Source organism: Myotis brandtii, unplaced genomic scaffold, assembly GCF_000412655.1.
Source record: "Myotis brandtii unplaced genomic scaffold, ASM41265v1 scaffold240, whole genome shotgun sequence".
Lineage (NCBI taxonomy): Eukaryota > Metazoa > Chordata > Mammalia > Chiroptera > Vespertilionidae > Myotis > Myotis brandtii.
This window is the reverse complement of record NW_005359064.1, coordinates 4,892,431-4,912,612: the sequence shown is the minus strand read 5'-3', so window position 1 is coordinate 4,912,612 and position 20,182 is coordinate 4,892,431. Positions and strand designations below refer to the sequence as shown.

The window sequence follows — 20,182 nt, the reverse complement described above, 5'->3', positions numbered from 1 at the left end:
CCAGACATCTGTCCCGGAAAAGCCTGGCCACAAGGCCCAGGAAAACCGCAGCCTCTCCCAATGTGCAACAGAGACTGGAGTCTCTGCTCCCTCCTCACCTCAATGGTTAGTATGAGATAAACAAAAGGATTTTTGCAAAGTATGAGATGAGACTGAGGTAAAGAAACAGATCTTTAGCAAACATACCAGAAGCAATATACAAAGTAGAGGCAGGGAAGGTGAAATGAGAATGGAGGTGAAGGTGGTGACAGTGATGATGATGGTGGACATGGAGGTGGAGGTCAGGGTGGTAGAGATGGTGGGGATAGAGGTAGAGGTAGACGTGATGGAGATGATAGTGGAGATGATGGTGCCAGTGGAGGTGAAGGTGGCAGTGGTGATGGAGGTAGAGGTACTGGTGATGGTGGAAGTGGAAGTGATAGTGGAGGTGGCAGTGGAGGAGTTGGAGGTGGAGGTAGGAGTGAGATGATGGTTTTAGAGGTGGTGGGGTGGTGGAAGCCAAGATATAAAAGCATCTAACTCTAGCACCTATAATTAACAACTACTCTCACCCTAATGTAAAAAACAGTAACTATAAGACTAATGCACATAACAGCAAGGAATTAGAGTTCTGGTTATATTATTAGCTAGCTATATGATCTCTGGGGACAATGAGAGCAATGGCATTATATTGCATAGTTGGCTGGTAATAGTAATGGCAGCTACCATTTATACTATAATATATTACAATAGACTGGGTTCTATGTTATGCCCTTTATTACCTTGACAATGTAGTTATTACTGTCCCCTGGTAAAAATGAAGACAGCCAAGGCTCCAGGGCTTAAGTGACTTGATCATGTCTATAAAGCCAATAGGTGGTGAAGATGAGTCAAACCCAGGTCCCTCTAGAATCAGTGGTTCTCAACCTTCCTAATGCCGCGACCCTTTAATACAGTTCCTCATGTTGTGGTGACCCCCAACCATAAAATTATTTTCATTGCAGCTTTATAACTGTAATTTTGCTACTGTTGTGAATCGTAATGTAAATATCTGATACGCAGGATGTATTTTCATTGTTCGCGACCCACAGGTTGAGGACCTCTGCTCTAGATCTAAAAACTCAGTTTACCAAGTGAGTCTCAAACCTCTTAGCTGCTATTGGGGCCTTTTTATTTTAATCTGTGAAAATAACTGAATGGGAGCAATGGTTCTCAATTTCTTTGTTCCCTCCTGTCTCACTGATCACCCTTATCAAAGGCCCTGGGTCCCACTGGCACAGGCATAACAAGTCCACCCTTGCTAAGAAAGGCCATTCTAAATCCCTTTCATTTATCACTACCGTACACTGTTGAGAACCTACAAAATGGTATTAGCGGGGTAACTGGTGTGCAGGTATCCTTCTTCACCTCACCTGGTGAAGAACTTCGGACTCGATAATCTTCAAGAGTTCTTTGGGCTCAGGCCTTTTTACCAGCTCAGCTGGTAAAGAACTGCTCCCTAGGCCAGTGATGGCGAACCTTTTGAGCTCGGCGTGTCAGCATTTTGAAAAACCCTAACTTAACTCTGGTGCCGTGTCACATATAGAATTTTTTTGATATTTGCAACCATAGTAAAACAAAGACTTATATTTTTGATATTTATTTTATATATTTAAATGCCATTTAACAAAGAAAAATCAACCAAAAAATGAGTTCGCGTGTCACCTCTGACATGCGTGTCATAGGTTCGCCATCACTGCCCTAGGATGATCGGGGGAGGTAAGACTTCTTTCCCACTAGGGCTGATTTCTTGCTGTACTGTTTTCAGGTCACTGTTATCTCTTTCTCCTCTGAATTCCCTGCTCTGGCAGCTTTTCTATGCAGGCATGTCACACTTGGAAATACTTGCCTTGTCTGTCTTGCACCTAAATGGCGAGCACTTCTCTGAGTCTCTGGTACCGACTTTGGGCCTCCCCTCACTCAGGATAAATGTCTGCTGGCCATTAGGGCAGTTGGCAGTCAGTAGTTCTTCCAGCAACACACACCACTCACTCACCAGACAGCTGGAAACCCACTCCACCTCCCGGGCCAAAGGCTGACTCCTCTGAGAATGCTTCTCCCAGGAAAAACTGGCCCTTCTCATTGCATGCCCTCCAACCACCTTTGGAACTGGCTTCCACCGGATCCCCCTCAGAGATACGTTATGAATTCTCCTCCTCTCACAAATGGGTTCAAGTGACTCCCTCTTAAACTACAATGTTCTCATTCTGTTTGCAGACCCAAATAATCCTACATGTAACCCCGCTTCAGTCTCCACTGCAATCCTGAAAAGGCTCCTTTAACGTAACTCATGTCTTTCAAAGCAATTAAGAGGCCTCTTCTCAATCCTAGCCCGCTCTGCCCTGCAGCCATGGCACTAGTTCTCCTGAAGCTCTTCCTCCCGAGCTGCTTCGGGAAGTGGCATGAGGTGGGGAAAGAGCAAACATGCTAGAGCCCTGCCTTCACCCAGCGGATGAACGGCCTCTGGCAGCTCGTTTCACCTGGTCCCTAATTTCTGAGTTTGTAAAATGTGTAATATAATCTACCTCAAAGGCTGACTCCTCTGAGAATGCTTCTCCCAGGAAAAACTGGCCCTTCTCATTGCATGCCCTCCAACCACCTTTGGAACTGGCTTCCACCGGTTGCTGCAAAGATTAGTGACAACTTATATAAAAGAGCCTGGCACAGCACATGCTCATAGAAACTGTAGTGACTCATCTTGCAGGACACAGAACTCTGCCTGACACTTCTCAATCACCTGCTGGTCACCTCCACTTTATATGTGCATGTTTAGAATTACCCAAGTGTAGCGGCTTGCTCGAATTTTTCTCTTTCTCTTAATTATTCTTTTGGCTATCCAAGCTCCAATCTCTCTCCCACTTACAGCTCTTCAAGAATTCCCACCATTACCCTAAAGGAAGACCACGCTTGTCAGCCAGTCATCCAAGGTACCTCACAATCTGACCCCAACCTATTTTTACAGCTTACCACCCACTGCCAACTGGTACATGGAGCACACTGGCTGGGGTTTCCATCCAGAAGCCGCACCTTCTCCATGTCCTGCTCATTCTCTACACACATCTTCTGCCTAAAAGCCTTTTTGGCAAGAGCTCCCCTTTCTTCTTGGGGCCCCCTGTGTCACTGTTTCCTACTTGTGCACACACACTTTCCTCTCATTATTCTTGCATTTACTGAGCACCTATTCTATGCCTCCCCAGTCCTTGGTGATGAATCACTCTGATGAATCAGATCAATGAGAACTTTGAGCTCCTAGACCTTCACAGCCTGGAAGTAGAAAAAACCGCAGACGCCAGGAACCACAAGACAGTGTGGTGAGTGCTAGAACACATGACAGGGTCACAGGGCCCAGAGTGCAGATAAGAAGGAATGGCGGGTAATTCTATGAGTGCCTGAGGCTCAATCCCTGGCCCTGATTGGGGCCTTGTGGGAGGCAACCAATCAATGTGTCTCTCTCACATCAATGTTTCTCTCTCTCTGTCTCTCCTCCTCCCTTACACTCTCTCTAAAAATCAATGGAAAAATATCCTCAGGTGAGGACTAACAACAACAACAAAAATAAAAATAAAAATTTATTAATGCCTGAGGGCAGGCCTGCCTTCCTCAGCTGCATTCAACTTTTTATTAAGTAGGACATACTGACAGAAAAGTGTAAAATCCTCTAAGCATAGCTTCATGAACTCTCACCACTGAACACACCTGTGTAATTAGCACCCAGGTCAAGAAAAGGAACCTTGCCCCCGCATGTTCCCTTAGTCACTACTATCCTCAAGAGGTACTATTATCCCACTGGCTGACACCACAGATTAGTTTTGCTGTGTTTGTACGTCATACAAATGGGCCCATCCAATGTGCACATTTAGCTTCGGCAGACACTGGATAACAGTTTTCCAAAGTGGCGTTGCCAATTGACAGCACATCAGCAGTGCCTAAGAGCTTGGGTTAAACTACAGCCTGACGAGCACTTGGAGGTGTCCATCGTTCCCCTGTCAGCCATTCTACTGAGTGCACACAGCCCTGTGGCTGTGAATACATTTCCGCAATATCTGTGAGGCTGGGCCCTTTTCACGTTTCCGACTTCTCTTGTGAAGTGAACTTTCTGTATTAAACTCCTCTTCCCTGAACCTAGAGCAGCTCCTGTTTTCCTGACAGGCCCTAACTGGCACCCCAGAGACACCAGGCAGGGAGCCGTTCAGTGCTGTCACTGAGAAGGCTGCAGGACTGGCAGGATCACATGACAGTCACAAGAAGGCCAGAGTAGAAGCAAAGACAAAAACAGGAGAAGGGCTGGGATGTGTGCACCAACGGGAAGGAAGCGAGATCAACATTCCGGGGGAAAGAGCCTGAAATCCACAAAGAAGACATATTTCTGCGTTTCTTCCTTTCTCCCTGCCTCAGTCTTTGAAGCTAGACCCCCAAAATTCCCTCTCCACTTTTTTTCTAAACTCAGGTGCTGAGTTTAGAAAAAAATGAGACTATTTTTATGCAGCTGGAAGGTCCACTGGTCACATGCAGCTGGCTCTCAGGCACCTTCCCATCTGGGGTCCTAATCTTCAAAACCTCCACTCCCCCTTCCAAACTGGATTTTGAATTTCGTGAGGCAGGAACCACAATTGTCTTAATCTCTGGGCATTTAGCAGAATTAAATAAATGTGGAATTAATGAATGGCTATGCATTTATTAAATAAGGGGAAAGAGGCTGGAAATAACATGAAAGAGAAATGAAAACTTCTATCTCAGGCACTTTTACAGAAATGACTACTCATCCCCAAAACAACTGGCAGGCTAGTCTTAAAATTCCCATTTCAAAGATAAGAGAACAGAAGCTCAGAATTTAAACAACTTGCTCAGAGTCATAAGGCTGTTAAATTATTGAGGCAGAACTAAGGCTGAGGTCTGCTGGACTCCAAAGCCCGCTCACATCCCCACCCTACTTGGCTCCATAGTGGAGGGCAGAAGAGTGGTCAGCTCAACAGCTATCAGGGCTGAGTTCAGAGCCACTGGGCATAAGTCACCCTTAGCCCCATGATAGCTGAATCCAGATGTGGTATAGGTGGAGCCGTGGCATACGCCAACATTTTTGCAGATTTTACCTTGCTAATGCCCCCACCAACTCCCTGAAAGAAAGCATTAGTATTTCCATTTTACAGATGAAGAAACTGAGATGTGAGAAGGTGAAGCGGCTGCAAAGTGCGATGATACAGAGCTGTACACGGGCCCAGGTCCAGCGCTCACCCGCGCTGCCCTCTGCTTCGCAGCGTGTGTGTGAGCTCCGTGTCTGGGATGTGCTTACAGGTGCCCTAAGACCCTCACAAGGCAGCTTGCTGCTCTCTGTGGTGAAATGGAAAACACTCCTCACTTAGATCTTACAGTGTGGGCGTGAGGAAAAATTACTCGGAAAGATTATAAAGCATAGGAGCCCTACAAAATGTGATTTGCGCACTTAAGAATAATCATCTAGGGGATAAATACTGCAGTACAAAGGGGTTAAGAAGTCTCCTCCTTGAAAAATGAGTCTGGGTTCTGTGCAGGCTGTTCCTACATGACAAGCACAATAGACGAGCACTCCAGGCAGGCATCCTACCACAGGGGTCCAGCCAAGAGGTATGTGGACCACCAGTGTGCCTCCAAGAGCCCAGGCCTCCGACTCCCCTACCCCAACCTTCTCTCACCTGTGACCAAACGCCCAACAATTTGCGGTGGTAAAGGATGATTCAACAACTGTTCCATGTTTCCCCCTGAACAGGTTTCCACCACCAATTTCTAAACTTAAAAGGAATTGGAAAAAAAAGAAAAGGAAAGGAGCTTAATGGTTGGAAGGCCCTGAAGCTGTGTGTACAGAAATGTCAAGGTCTGAGAGTATTCAACAACTGAAAGCAGAATAATATAAAAGCAACAGTTCATAAAAGTGATTGTTGGATGCTGTTTCCATCCTCCCAAGCCGTTACCGGAATAAAATTATCCACAGAGAAAAATGGAAAACTTTTTCAAAACGGATACAATTAAGCTTTTGACCATGCCTCCTTGATCCCCACTCTCCAGCCCACTCCGTTCCCCAGCTCCCTCACCAATCTCCAGTTTCTGGGATGTTTGAGGCTCTTTCCTCCTTTGTACTATCACAGCAAAATGCTGCTCGTTAGCCTAGCTGGCGTGGCTCAGTGGTTGAGCATCTACCTATGAACCAGGAGGTCACTGATCGATTCCCTGGGCACATGCCCAGGTTGCGGTTTCGATCCCCAGTGTGGGGCATGCAGGAGGCAGCTGATCAATGATTCTCTCTCATCACTGATATTTCTATCTCTCTCTCACTCCCCCTTCCTCTCTGAAATCAATAAAAAACACATATATGTTTTTAAAATGCTGCTGTTTAAGAGTCGAAGGAGATCATGTTTTTGTACCTCCTTCTAGATGCATTCAATACTGTTCACAATCCTGTGGGAAAACCTCATTAACAAAATAAAAGCCTGCATGTGCATGCATACGGAGTTTGGACTTCACTTTATGATGCGTGGGGAGAGCAGATGAGAAAGAAGGGCTCATCCCGGAGAATGTCCTTTCCCTCAGGAAAGCAGAGGACTATCATAGAGAGGAGACAGGAGCGTGATGAGGGGAAAACAGATTTTAGGGGAGGAAAAAAGCTGTGAGGCTACTTGCCTTCCACCCCAAACACACACATGCCAAACCCAGAGAGGAAAATGCAGGAGGAGCACAGCAGGAGACCGTAAAATTGCACACTTAACAAAAAAAAAATCTGTGCTTATGAACATATGGGCAACTGTGATAATTAGAGCTATGGCTGGTGGAATGTTTTTACCCTTTTCCAGGATCTCAAATCACAATCCTTGTCATTATAGTTATCGTCAAACCTGGGCAGGAGGCTGTTCCGGGAAACATGTGCTTGTTAAGGCCTACCCACCTCTGTAGGCAGCTCGAGGTGCCCTGCCAGCCCTTGGGACCACAGGCTGTCACCATCAGCATTTGTGTTCACATCACAATTCTGATGGTCCCTGAGACACCCCAAAGAGGGTGGACAGGTGGGGGTGTCCATGGAGCAGGGAGGAAACGCCCCCATGTCCCTGCTGCCTGGAAATCCAGAAACCCACGTTTCTGCCAGGCTCCAGTGTGGCATGCCACAGGAGAAAGCCCTTATGAAAATCAAGCCCCTCAAGCAAACTGTCAATTTCAAAGCTCCAAACCGTGACAAACGATTCTCAAAGATTTGCCTGCAATAAGCTGATGGCTCGGGTTGCTTGGCATGCTGTCTCAGGCAGGAGAGAGAACTATTTTTTTACCCTCCCAACCATCCCTCCCACATTTTAAGCCATTTCTTTGAAAAATAATCTGCCGTGATCAACAAGTGAGTCCCTCCTCCCCCACCCCCCTCCTCCTTCAAAGTAAGCAAGTTACCAAATGAATTTTCAGGAATTGTTGTAGGCTTTTAAAAAAGGAATGAAATGTCTTTGAATCTCATTCATTTCAAAGGCTTATCCTTAGAAAAGTAGTATAGCCATGGTGCACTTTGATCTCCCCAAATCCCAGGAGAAAATCAATAATACAACTTTAATATATTTGTATAGCAAGACTTCACGTTATTATTATTTTTATCCAGTGTAGCTTAACTAAAGTGAGAAACGTATACTGGGTCTCAGCACTGCCCTGTGGTGCAACGATTTTTTACTAAAATTGAACTGCAACGAGCAAGGCATTCAACAAAAAGATCTCTGTGACTGCCACTTGTTGAAAGTTTGGGGGTGTGGTGCTCACTGTGGCATGTAGGAGGGCATGCCCATGGGGTGACTGGCTATTGGGGTGAATGGGCACTGAGGAACTGTGGCTTCCTCTCTCCCTGACAGTGCCATTAGGACCTGGCCCCCCAAAAAGGCAGCCGAGCCCCAGTCTTACCTTCCTCTCAATGCGCGCCAGCTGCTCCTTATAGAAGGCGTTGTGGCGTCTCAGCTCCGACTCTCGGTTCTCCAGCTCGCTGTCCTAGTTGGAAGAGAACAAAGTCCATGTCAACCAGAAGCAGCTGGGCTAGGGCTGCAAGGAGAAACCCACGACGATTTCTGCTCACAGTGGCATTAAAAATGAGAAGAAGAGCGATACTGGAACCCGTGCTATGCTACATCGCTTGCCTACCTTGTGTTTAATTTTCACCACAACACTTAACAGTAGGTCATTTTAAGAACCATTTCGCAGATGACAAGCACTAACATTTACTGAATGCTACTAGTGCATGTGCCAAGTATTGGACCAAGTGCTTCCCACATATTCTTTCATTTGAGCCTTACAATTTCTCTAAAGGGTAGGTAGGATTATTATGCTCCCCTATTATAAATGAAAAAACCGAGGGGCTAAGTGGCCCAATGCTCATCGCTACGAGGGAAGAGCTGGGGCCAGGTCCTAATGGCAGATGCATATGTCCGTATACCTGGCCATGAGTCCGTACACCTGGCACCACACCAGGCCAGTGACTCACTCTCTAAGTTGTAAGAGGCAGGGATGCCAAAATGTCCTTCTTTTGGTGAGGCAAACTCCGTAGAGCCGGAGGTTGCAGTGGCTCCCTCGCCCACCTGGTGGGAACAAACAGAACTGCTGGTGCACTCAGCCGAGGACCCGCCCTCATGGTCACAGTTAGGAGGAGGGGCTTGGTTAACCATGACAAGCAACCTGGAACCAGCTAACCTGGGCTGAACCCACATCGCCCTTCACTAGCTGAGTGACCTCGAACAATTTTCTAACTCCACCAAGGTCCCGCTTACTCAGGTATCCTATATAATAAAAGCCTAATATGCAAATTGTCCCCTTGACCGGAAGTTCGACCCCGAGTTCAACCACTCACTATGATGTGCACTGACCACCAGGGGGCGGTACAGAACATGGCAGGCATCAGCAATGCAGCGCTGGCAGCTGGCGGCAGTGGAGGTGCTATGGGCTCTGATGGGCCCCGACCAGACTGGGACCACTACGGGATGGTGGAGCAGGTGAGCGGGCAGCACCAGGCCAAGGCGGGTGCGAGTGGGGGCCCGATGGCCCCGCCGATCGTCCCGCAGACAGCAATCAGTGGGCAGGGCCGCTGCCCGGCTCCCACATGCTGAGGGAGCCGGGCAGGGGGCCTGGCCCTGACCGATGGCCCCACAGACAGTAACCAGCAGCCAGCAGGCCCTGATCTCCCGTTCGGGGCTAGGCCCCGGGCTGGGACAGGGAACTGGGGAGTGGGTGGCAGCAACCAACCTCCCACAGCACCCAGGTGGGGGGCTGCAACCTCTTGCTAGCTACCTGGGGGCGGGGGTGATGGGGACGGAGGTGTGGTGAGAATGCAGGGTGTCCAAACTCGCTCTCACTTTCCCTGCTACCCTCCCCCGGGATGCTAGGGTTCACGCGCCGGTGTAAGCAGCCCCCTACCCCCCATGCTCAGATGCCAGGCGCCTGCAAGGATCCTGCCCTGCACCCGCACGGCCTTTTCTGGGTGAGCTGGGCCACAGCCACAGGACCACAGGGGCCAGTCGGGCTCCCCATGGGTTCACATAGGAGCCAGTCTGCGAGGCCAGCCAGAAGAGAGCACGCTGCCCACCCGGGGGGCGCCGCTGGGTGGCCCAGAGGCCCATGCTGCACCCTGGCCCACGCATCCAGCCGTGCTCACTGCATCTCTGCGTGGAGACTTGGGTGCCGTGACTCAGGCAGAGGGGGGTGCATGGGGGCCCAGGGGCCCAGGTGCTGCTCAGGGCCCAGAGGTCAGCTGGGACCTGCCCTTCCACACCAGACACTCGCGCTTCGATCGCCAGCCAAGCCTAGGGACCACACCCATGCACGAATTTCGTGCACGTATTTCATGCACTGGGCCTCTAGTAACATATAAACCTGGAACAGAACCACACGGGACTGTATAGAGGTTAAAGGAAACCCCTAGAAAGGGGCATGGCCACTGCAGGCCACCACAATGGTACACCAACATCATGGCAAAGCGGGGTCTGAGAACTCCGGAAGACAGGCGTGGTGCTTGTAGGAGGAATAATGCCATCTGCTTGCCTCCACCCTCTGCTAAGGGTCAAGTGTGCTCAGACACCATTCTAGGTTCCTGTGTGACTTCATTCTCATGACCCCCAAGAGCTGGTCGATGACTAAGGTGGACCATGAACCTAAGTCAGTGTGACCCTGAGTTCTGGGTTTCTTCCTTCAAACCACACTATGAGTGCATGGGTCTGCACTGCTCAGAAACACCAGGCAGGACAAGAACTGGTGTGTCTGAAAGCTCATTTCCTTGGCATTGCTACTCTCCTTGGCATGAGCCTTTCTGAAGCCGCAGTGGGAATGGATGTGAGTGTGGGGGAAGGCTGGTAATGTGGGGAGCTGACCCCACGACAGTGTCTGAGGAAAGGCTTGGGTTTGGAGGACCACACTGCTCCCAGGAAAATCCAAGCCAGCAGGGCTGGGCGACAGGCTGACCACCTGAGAATCAAGTTCTAATGCCAGCTAGATCACCGAGGGGCCTGTGAGCTTAAGCAAGTTGCTAGCCTTCTCTTGTGTATTTTCTTCTTACCTGCAGAATACAGAAGAGTAATAACTTGGCTCCTGAGGCAGCTGTAAAATATCTAAAAATGCCAAGAAGGTTTCTGGAATGCCTGTGGAATGCCAACACTTTAAAAAAACCAAAACACTAAATACAAACAGTGAGACTGAATACTGGGGATTTCTCGCAAGATTTTTCAAAGCATGATGCTGAGGCAGGTTCCAGGAATGCGAGAATGGCTAATCTGTGCTGGATCCTCAGCAGCCAGCACTCACCAGTTAACTATCCCTGGTGCAATCAGAGAATCTGATACAGTAAAGTAGCCAGCAAGAAATATCTCCTGGGCCCTGGACCTGCCATTTTCTGGCCAACAGTCCCAGCCAAGCAGGAAGATGACATCTGAAAGCAAAATTGTTTTGAGGCTCTTCCGTGGCCATTCACTAGGGGTCAGTGGGCAGCAGACAAGGGGGCACTTCCACATGTCCACCCACCACCTAACTGACACATTGGGATGGGCAGTGGCTCCAGAAATGCTCGGCCTATGTTGCCATTATGAACACTGATGTCAAGAATGGGACGCAGAGCTAAGTCTCCAGGCAGAGCTCCCCAACTACTGCTGCTTCCTCAGGCCACATAGAGACTATTCACACGGGAGAAGGTATATTGAGGAGCCAGGGGCCTTCTGTAATTACATCAATTTGCCACATAACTAAGCTGTTACCAAGTAAGTGATGAACTGCTTCAAGAGCTATGAGTCTGTCTTGCCCACTGGAACAGAAGCTCTGTGAGAGGAAGGGCCTTGGCCGACTCCAGCACATCCCCCAAAGCCTTGGCCTCCAGCAGTAAGCCAGCCAGGTGACTAGCTCACTGCCTTCACTCCATCCCCTAATCAGTACTACCAACCCACTCTGTTCATCTGAGATTTATAATGAAATCCAGTGACTGATAATGGACAGGAGGTGACATGGTAAAGGGCTGTAGAAAATGAATGAGATATAAACAAGTGGATGTCAGTGCCTGGCCCAGAGTAGGCCCTCGATGATTCGATTTTGATGAATGAAGGCAGGCATCAGACAACACTAGTCACTCTACATAGCTGTAGAAGTCCAACACCTGCTTTCCAGCGCTCACAGACGACATGCAGCAGGCATCTCTCAGCATGACCATGAAATGAGGGAGGCACAGACAGGTTTCAGTGACTGATTCAGTAATCATCAGAACATTATTGAGTGTCCACCATGTGACAGACACTATCGTAAAGGGGCTGCGGATACAAAACAGAAAAGAGAGAAAGTTTCTGTTCCCAGGAAGCTTAGATCCCAGTAGGACAGACAAATGTGGGAGCAGATAAATCAGGTAATTTCAGAGAGGGATGTGTGCTGAGGAGACCACAGACAGAATAACTTATGGGGTAGCGGGTTGCTATTTTCTCTAAGGAGATTTCCAAAACACTCTTCTGGGAGGAAAAATACTGAATAAAGTATGCTATCTCCAACACAAAGGGAAAATATCACCTTTATGAAGATATACTCAGCAGATCACAGTCTTTGAATAGGGAATTGAACGGAATCTTTAGTGATTTAGTCAAGGATTTCCTCCAGTTAAGAGAGCACAATGAGTTCATACTCTGATGTATCTACTTGGCTCCAAACACATAGTCAGGGCAGATAAAAAATAAGAGCACAAGGCCAGAGAGACATAGCCAGCGTCAAAGAACAAGAATAAAATCCCCAACTAAACAGAAATGCAAAGCAGTAGGTGAGGCTGAAGGCAGCAGAGATGCCAGAGCAAGTGCTGCTCCACAGAGGGAGGCACTGGGGCCAGGTGTGCCACACAGAGCCTAGGGCTACCCCAGAGTAAGAAGCTGCTGTAACAGATTCCTCAAGACCCCAATGTAAGGCATGGTTTTCCGTTTGCTTGGACCCAGGTTTAGCCCACAGGCCCAGGCTACAGCCCTAACAAATGAACCAAGCACATCCCCTAAAGCCTTGGCCTCCAGCAGTAAGCCAGCCAGGTGACTAGCTCACTGCCTTCACTCCATCCCCTAATCAGTACTACCAACCCACTCTGTTCATCTGAGATTTATAATGAAATCCAGTGATTTCATTATAGGTCCCAGAGCCGCAGCACCACCAGAACCACAGTGGAGGCAGGCCTCCAAAGGCCACACCACACCTGGCCCTGCACTTGGGTGCAATATAGGCAACCACAAAAATACTACACAGGGAGGGAAAAATGAGAGAGAAAACAAAACAAAGCAAAACAAGACCAATATCAAACTTTCTACTCAAAACAAGCCTGCAAACCAACCCCAAATATGTGCAGAAATATAATGCTTAGAAAGAATACCAATAAAATCAGCAGCTTGAATATGAATTCACTCCAGATTAAATTTATTTTATGGGACATTACAAACAGAATTTGAAAAAACTTTTTATTATGGAAAATTTAAAAAACAAGACAGAATAATATAATAAAACCCCAGACTAAGCTTTCAAAATTATAAACTAAACAAAGTCTTGTTTCACCTATACTCACCACAATCCCTCAACCCTCAAATTTCTTACAGCAGATCTGTACATACTTCAACGTATTTGTCTAAAGATAAGGATTTTTACTTTCCTAAACAGAACCATAGCACCAATGCAAATTTAAAAATATTAACGATGGTAGAAAGGGGCGTGGGAGATAAATGGTGATGGAAAGAGACTTGACTTGGGTGATGAACACAAAACACCGTGCACAGATGATGTATTATAGAATTGTACACCTGAAATCTATATAATTTGACTAACCAATGTCACCCCAACAAATTCAATGAAAAGGTAAAAAAAAATTAATGTTAACATCATCAAATATTCAGCCAGTATTCAAATTTCCAATTGATAATATATTTTAAATGTTTTTTTAATGTGTTAAAAAATATATGGAAGAAATAATTTCTGGTGTAAAAAGATAAAAAATAAATACAAAGAAGAAATTATGGACCTGGACCAGGAAAATCCAATAACAGGTAAATGTTATAAATTTCAATTTCTCCAAAATGAAAAATAAAATGAATAAGACAAGCCCTAAGTTGAGGGCAGTAAGGAAGAAATTAGTAAACTGAAATATAGTACAGAGATTGCAGCCAGAATATTGCAATGGAAGACAAAGATAACAAGTATGAAAGAAGAGTCTGTCAGTCTTGACTTCCTATTTCATGGCAGGGGAGGCAGAGGAAGAGGAAGGTGAAGAAGGAAGAGAAGGGAGAGGGAGGAGAGGGCAGAAGAATATGAGGGGAGAAGAAGAAGAGGATGTAAACAGAAAATACTAATTAAAAGTATAGGAATAGCCCTAGCTGGTTTGACACAGTGGATAGAGCATTGGCCCGCAGACTGACGGGTCCTGGGTTCAATTCCGGTCAAGGGCATATACCTCAGTTGCAGGCTTGACCCCAGCTCTCTAACATCAATGTTTCTCTCTGTGTGTCTCTCCCCTCTCTCTAAAAATCAATGGAAAAATATCCTCAGGTGAGGATTAACAACAACAAAAAATTATAGGAATAAGTATAAGTAAATCAGTTATCACAATAAATATGTGGTAGACACCTTCTAAGATGGACCACATGAACCCTCTCCTGATACTCATGCCCTTGTGTGATGCCCTCCCCTTGAGTATGGGCTGCGCCTTGTGACTAACTTCTGATGGGTAGAATATGGCAAAAGTAATAAGCTGTCACTTTCCAATTGCCAAAGACAGTGATGTTTGTCTTGCTCATACTCTTCCTCGCTTGTTCATACTGATGGAGATGCCCACATGGTAAGGAACTGAGTCAGTGGGAAACTAAATCCTGCCATGTGAGGGACGATGGAGGCGTGCCTCCCCAAGCTGAGTCCTCAGATAAGATCGAGTGCAGCTGTCTGTTTTCCAGGTTACTGCTTAATTGGGGAGAAGAGGATGGGAATAAGGCAGTTTAAAATGCCACAAAGCTCACTGCCCTTATTGAGATTCATGCCACGCCACGCCCCCCCCCCTTTTTTTTAACAGATATTCCTGGGTTTCTGCAAGCCTTTGGCTAATTTTCAGAGTTCTGAAAAAATAGATTCTGACCATTTTCATGAGAGATCCTTACTTCAGAGATCCTTATTCCACCATTTTCACTGACACCATCCAAAACTATAAAATAGAACCAAACAGAAATGCTAGAAATAAATTTCTAGCACAGTATATCATGAAATCATGGACAGAGCAAAGAATCAATGAACCTGAAAGCAAGTCATTACAAATTACTCCAACTGACACACAAAGATCACGAAAAATAAAATGGCACAGTGCAACCAAGATATGAAAATATCAAATGAAATAGCATACTCTTAACTGGAGTCATAGAGAAGAGAAAAATGGGGCAAAAGAATAAAGACACAAAGGACAAGAACTTTCCAAAATAATTAAATACAACAAATAATTTATCTTAGAAGCTCAAAAAAATTCCAAGCAGGATGCTTTCATAAAGTTCTTAATTCCTGAAATAATGTTTTTTTTTTAACATAGTGGGGGTTTTTAAAGTAATTCTAGAGCAACCATTAAAAAAGTAACAAAAAAGGGCACAAATAAAACATCAATAGAGGAAATAAAATGGAATTCTAAAGTATATTGATTCATTATACCCACCCCTCTCCCCCCCACACACACAACCTTCAAGAAACTAGCAATAGAGGAACAAAGAACAGACAAAATAAACAGAAATTAAATGTCAAGTTAGTAGATTTAAATCCAACCGCATCAATAATGACATTAAACATAAACAGACTTACCCTCCATATTAAATTTTCTATTTTGTAAAAAAATTACCAAAAAACGTAGTGACTTAAAGCAATACAAATTGACAATCTTACAGTTACAGAGATAACAGATCATATTTGGCTAAACTCGTGGTATTGGCAGGGCTGTATCCTCTGGATGCTCTAGAGCAGCGGTCGTCAACCGGTGGTCCACGGACCACTGGTGGTCCGTGAGGTCCGAAAAGTTGGCAACTGCTGCTCTAGAGAAAAATCTGTTTACTCGCCTTTTCCAGCTGCTAAAGGCTGCCTGCATTTCTTGGCTCATGGCCCCACATCACCTGGACCTCTAACTACTGTCATCATCTCTCCTCTGACATTCCAATCTCCCATTTTCCCTGATAAGGACCCTTGAAGTTAGTTTGGATCCACCTGGATAATACAGGATAATATCTTCATCACATATCTTTAACTTAGTCACATCTACAAAGTCCTTTTTACCATATAAAAGAACATATTCACAGGTTCTGGGGATTAGGAGGTAGACATGGGAGGGGGGCATTATTCTGCCTATCATACCCCCAATGAAAGAGCAAAACCCTAACTCTATTGATAAGAAATACATTTTAAATATAAAGATACAAACAGGCTAAAAACAAGAAAGGAAAAATATATATATTTTAAAAGATATGTGACACAGGTAATGAGGTATCTTGAGAGGTAAGTTAATGGTCTTATATGCTTTATTTTTAAGAATTGAGACAAACAAAAAGATTCCTTATTTCATGTACGGATAAAATAAGACTCAAATTATGTAACTTGTTCCCAGTCACACAGATGTAGGGTGATGAACACAGGTTTCCTGGCTCCCAGGTCACCAACTTCACAACATTTGGGACCATGTTATCCCATTCTTAATTGTGTTTTGATCATGTAAATTCACTGGTTGATCATTGAACCATATGCCTCTAAAATTATGTATTATAACAGTGCTTCTCAAATGTTTCACACACATTTGAATCACCTGAGATTTTGATAAAATACAGATTCTGAATTATAGCTCTGGGAAGGGCCCAAGATTACATATCCATGCCCTAGACCTTCGTGCCGGGGTCCAGAAGTCCATCCCAGGGCCCACAAATCAAACACAGTATCCAGTTCTTTATCGGGGTCCAGACCACTATTCCATGACCCAGAGATCCAGCCCCTGACCCAAACTCCACCCGGGGCCCAGACCACCCTCCAGTACCCAGAACTCCCTCCCAGGAACTATACCTCCATCGGGGCTCAGACCTACATCCGGGTCCCAGACCTTAATGCCAGGGCCCAGAAGGCCATCCTGGGACCCAGAACTCATACACAGAATCCAGTGTTGTATCAGGGGCCCAGATCTCCATCCGTAGTCCAGACAACCATTCCATAACCCAGAGGTCCAGCCCACAAGCCACAACTGCCTCTAGGGCCCTAACTGCTCTCCCAAGACAAAGACCTCCATCCAGTGCTCAGACCTACATCCTCCGGGACCTAGAACTTCATGCCAGGGCCCAGAAGGCCATCCCGGGGCTCAGACCTCAAACACAGAATCCAGTGTTCTAAAAGGGAGCCAGATCTCCATCCATACTCCAGACCACCATCCCATAACCCAGAGGTCAAGCCCACGAGCCACACCTGCCTCCGGGACCCTAACCGCGCTCCCAGGACAGAGACCTCCATCCAGTGCTCAGACCTACATCCGGGCCCCACACCTTCATGCCCAGCACAGAAGTACATCCCGGGGCCCAGACTTCAAACCCAGGATCCAGTCCCTTATCTCAGTCCGACTTCCATAGTAGTCAAGACCACCATTCCATGACCCGGAGGTCCAGCCCCTTACCCAGACCTCCACCCACGGCCCAGACCACGCTCCAGTGCCCAACCCTCCCTCCCAGGACCCAGATCTCCATCAGAAGCCCAGACCTACATCCGGATCCTGACCTTCATGCCAGGGCCCAGACCTCGAACCCAGTATCCAGTCCTTTATCGGGGTCCAGACATCCACAACAGTGCAGACTACCATTCCACGATCCAGAGGTCCAGCCCCTGACTCAGACCTACACCCCGGGTCCAGGCCTCCTTCCCAGGACCCATACCTACATCTGGGGCTCAGACCTACATCCGGGTCCCAGACCTTCATGCCAGTTCCCAGAAGGACACTCAGGGGCCTAGACCTCGAACCAAGAATACGGTCCACTATTGGGGGCCCAGACTTACATCCTTAGTTCAGACCACCATTCCATAACCCAGAGGTCAAGCCCACGAGCCAGACCTCCCCACAGGGCCCAGACCTCCATCCAGTGCTGAGACCTACATCCGGGCCGCAGACCTTCATGTCAGGGCCTAGAAGTCCGTCCCGGAACACAGACCTCGTACCCAGTATCCAGTCCTTTATCAGGTTCCAGACATCCACAGTAGTCCAGAGCACCATTCCATGATTCAGAGGTCAAGCCCCTGACCCAGACCTCCACCTGGGGCCCAAGATCATCCTCCAGTGCCAGATGTCAATCCCAGGCTCAGACCTCCATCAGGGACTGAGACCTACCTCCGGGTCCCAGACCTTAATGCCAGTTCCCAGAAGGCCATTCCAGGGTCTAAATTATGTTTTACACACCCCTTCCATTAAATTAGTAATAATGTGTTCTAATTTTAAAAGATGATAGAGCATTGTATAAGACAGCAGATTTTAGAGTGAGAAAAAGCTATATTTAAATACTAGATCTGCCACTTCCCTAATGACATTGGTCTAGTTAGAACTTCTCTAAGTCTCAGCTTCCTAATCTATACCATGGGGAGATTAACAATACCTATATTTCATACGGTTGTAATGAAGTTAAATAAGATTATGCACATAAAGCATTAAACAAAGTATCTGGTACACTGTAGTTTAAAAAAAATGGCAGCCAATAATGATTATCATGATAATAAAAGTGTTATTATTAAACTCTGAAACAGAAAAGAAAATATACCTACCACAACCCATAACGGATAGCAGATTTTTAATGTAAAAAGGTAAATCTCAAAGACAAATATAACTTTGAGATGATCTGAGATCATCTCTGCCCTTGAACTGATACTGAGATGCTCTGAGATGCCCTGTCAACTTCCCTCTCACGTAGGCACATATCAATGTTACTTTCCCTCATTACACATATATGTCCCCCTTAATATGTCTATCCACAGTAACTGCTATCGATATCTTTTTTAAAAAGTGTTATTGGATTTATCTATTGATATATAATTCACATACCATAAAACACACCCTTTTTAAACCTTAGTGATATACTAAAAGCCTCAATGGTTTTTAATATGTCACAAAATTGTACAACCATCACCACTATCTAATTCCAGAACATCTTCATCACCCCAAAAAGAAACTCTCTGCCCACTGGCAGGCAGTCATCCCCCCTTCCCCCTATACCCAGTCTCTAAATATCTATCTGGATTTTTTTTCAGTGATATATATCCACACAATGGAATATATGCAGGCATAAAAATGACTGAAGTACTGATGGATGCTACAACATGGATAAACCTTGAAAACATTATACTAAATGAAATAAGCCAGACACAAAAGCCACATATTACATGATTCCACTTATATAAAATATCCAGAATAGGCACATCCAGAGAGATTAAAAAGCAAGTTAGTGGTTTCCAAGGGCTGGAGATAGTGTAGTGGAGAATGTGGACTGACTTCTAAGGGGTATCGGATTTCTTTCTGGGGTGATGAAAATGTTCTAAACTTAGATTGTGGTGATAGTTGCACAATGCAGTAAATATACTAAAAACCATTAAATTGTATATTTTAAATAGGTGATTTTATGATATATGCATTATACATCAATAAATACATTAAAAATTCATAGGATTACAAAGGAAACCAATTATTCTGAAATAAAGTTATCAAAATGTTAAGAAAAAAAAAAGACTTGAGGTTGAAAGACCAGTTAGAAGGCCTATGCAATCACTCAGATTACAGAAGACAGCGAGGACCAGAACAGGCTAGCGGGGTGGGAAAGAGGGCCCCACAGAAGACTGCCTCATTAAATGCAAGGCAGGAGGCAGAGAAACACAGGCTGCTGGTCTGAAAGTGGGAAACTATACCCACCTAGATTGTGAAGACAAATGAAATAGTGCACCTTGTGTTTATCTGTGTCATCTATACATAGCTACATATATTCACACAGCTAATACGGTATTTAGCACATGGATTTGCTAACATAAACTGCTGAGTATTGCCAGATGCCAACCTGCATTGAGTATAAACTTGTGTGTATACAGAGATGCGTTCCAAGATGACAATTTGTGTATTTGCTGGTCTGTTTGCCAGCCTGTCCCCATCTAGGCTATAAGTTCCTGGAGGTCAGGGGTACAGTTGTGTGTGCTGCCTTATCCCCAGGGTCACACAGGAAATATTTGCTCAAACAATAAATTGATGTTTTTGGAAAGTTGACTTTGGGGGGAAAGAAATGCTCATCTTTAAGAAGATAATACACTGTGATGTCTAAGAGCTTGGTCCAGATTCTGGCTCTAACAATTATTTACCACAAGACGCTGGCTGCTGGGTTTCTCTGAACCAAGGTTTCCTCATAGGGTTGCCACAGGAGCTTGCTGTCCTTCACTGACTATCAAATGGGTCCTGTCCAGAAGAGTGGGTCTGGGGCAGAGCTGTGGGGCACTGTTGACCCAGGACCAAGGCCTAGCTCTTTAGAGTCCATGGAGAAATCAGGAGGGGCCACTTCTCTAGGATTACCTTCCTAACTTTCCAAAACCAGCTATTGTGGTAGGAAAGAGAAAGCAACTCAATGTGTCACTTTTTTAAAAATATATTTTTATTGATTTCAGAGAGGAAAGGAGAGGGAGA

The 20,182-nt window shown here is 45.9% G+C and overlaps 1 protein-coding gene across 1 annotated transcript in view; it reads right to left on the bottom strand.

Moving 5' to 3' along the window:
* CHCHD6 (coiled-coil-helix-coiled-coil-helix domain containing 6) overlaps positions 1 to 20,182 on the bottom strand; it is a 220,330-nt gene that overhangs the window by 107,024 nt on the left and 93,124 nt on the right. The window contains exon 5 of the mRNA XM_005866942.2: positions 7,918 to 8,001. Within this exon, the coding sequence (XP_005867004.1) occupies positions 7,918 to 8,001 (84 nt within the window). The remainder of the gene's footprint in view (positions 1 to 7,917; positions 8,002 to 20,182) is intronic.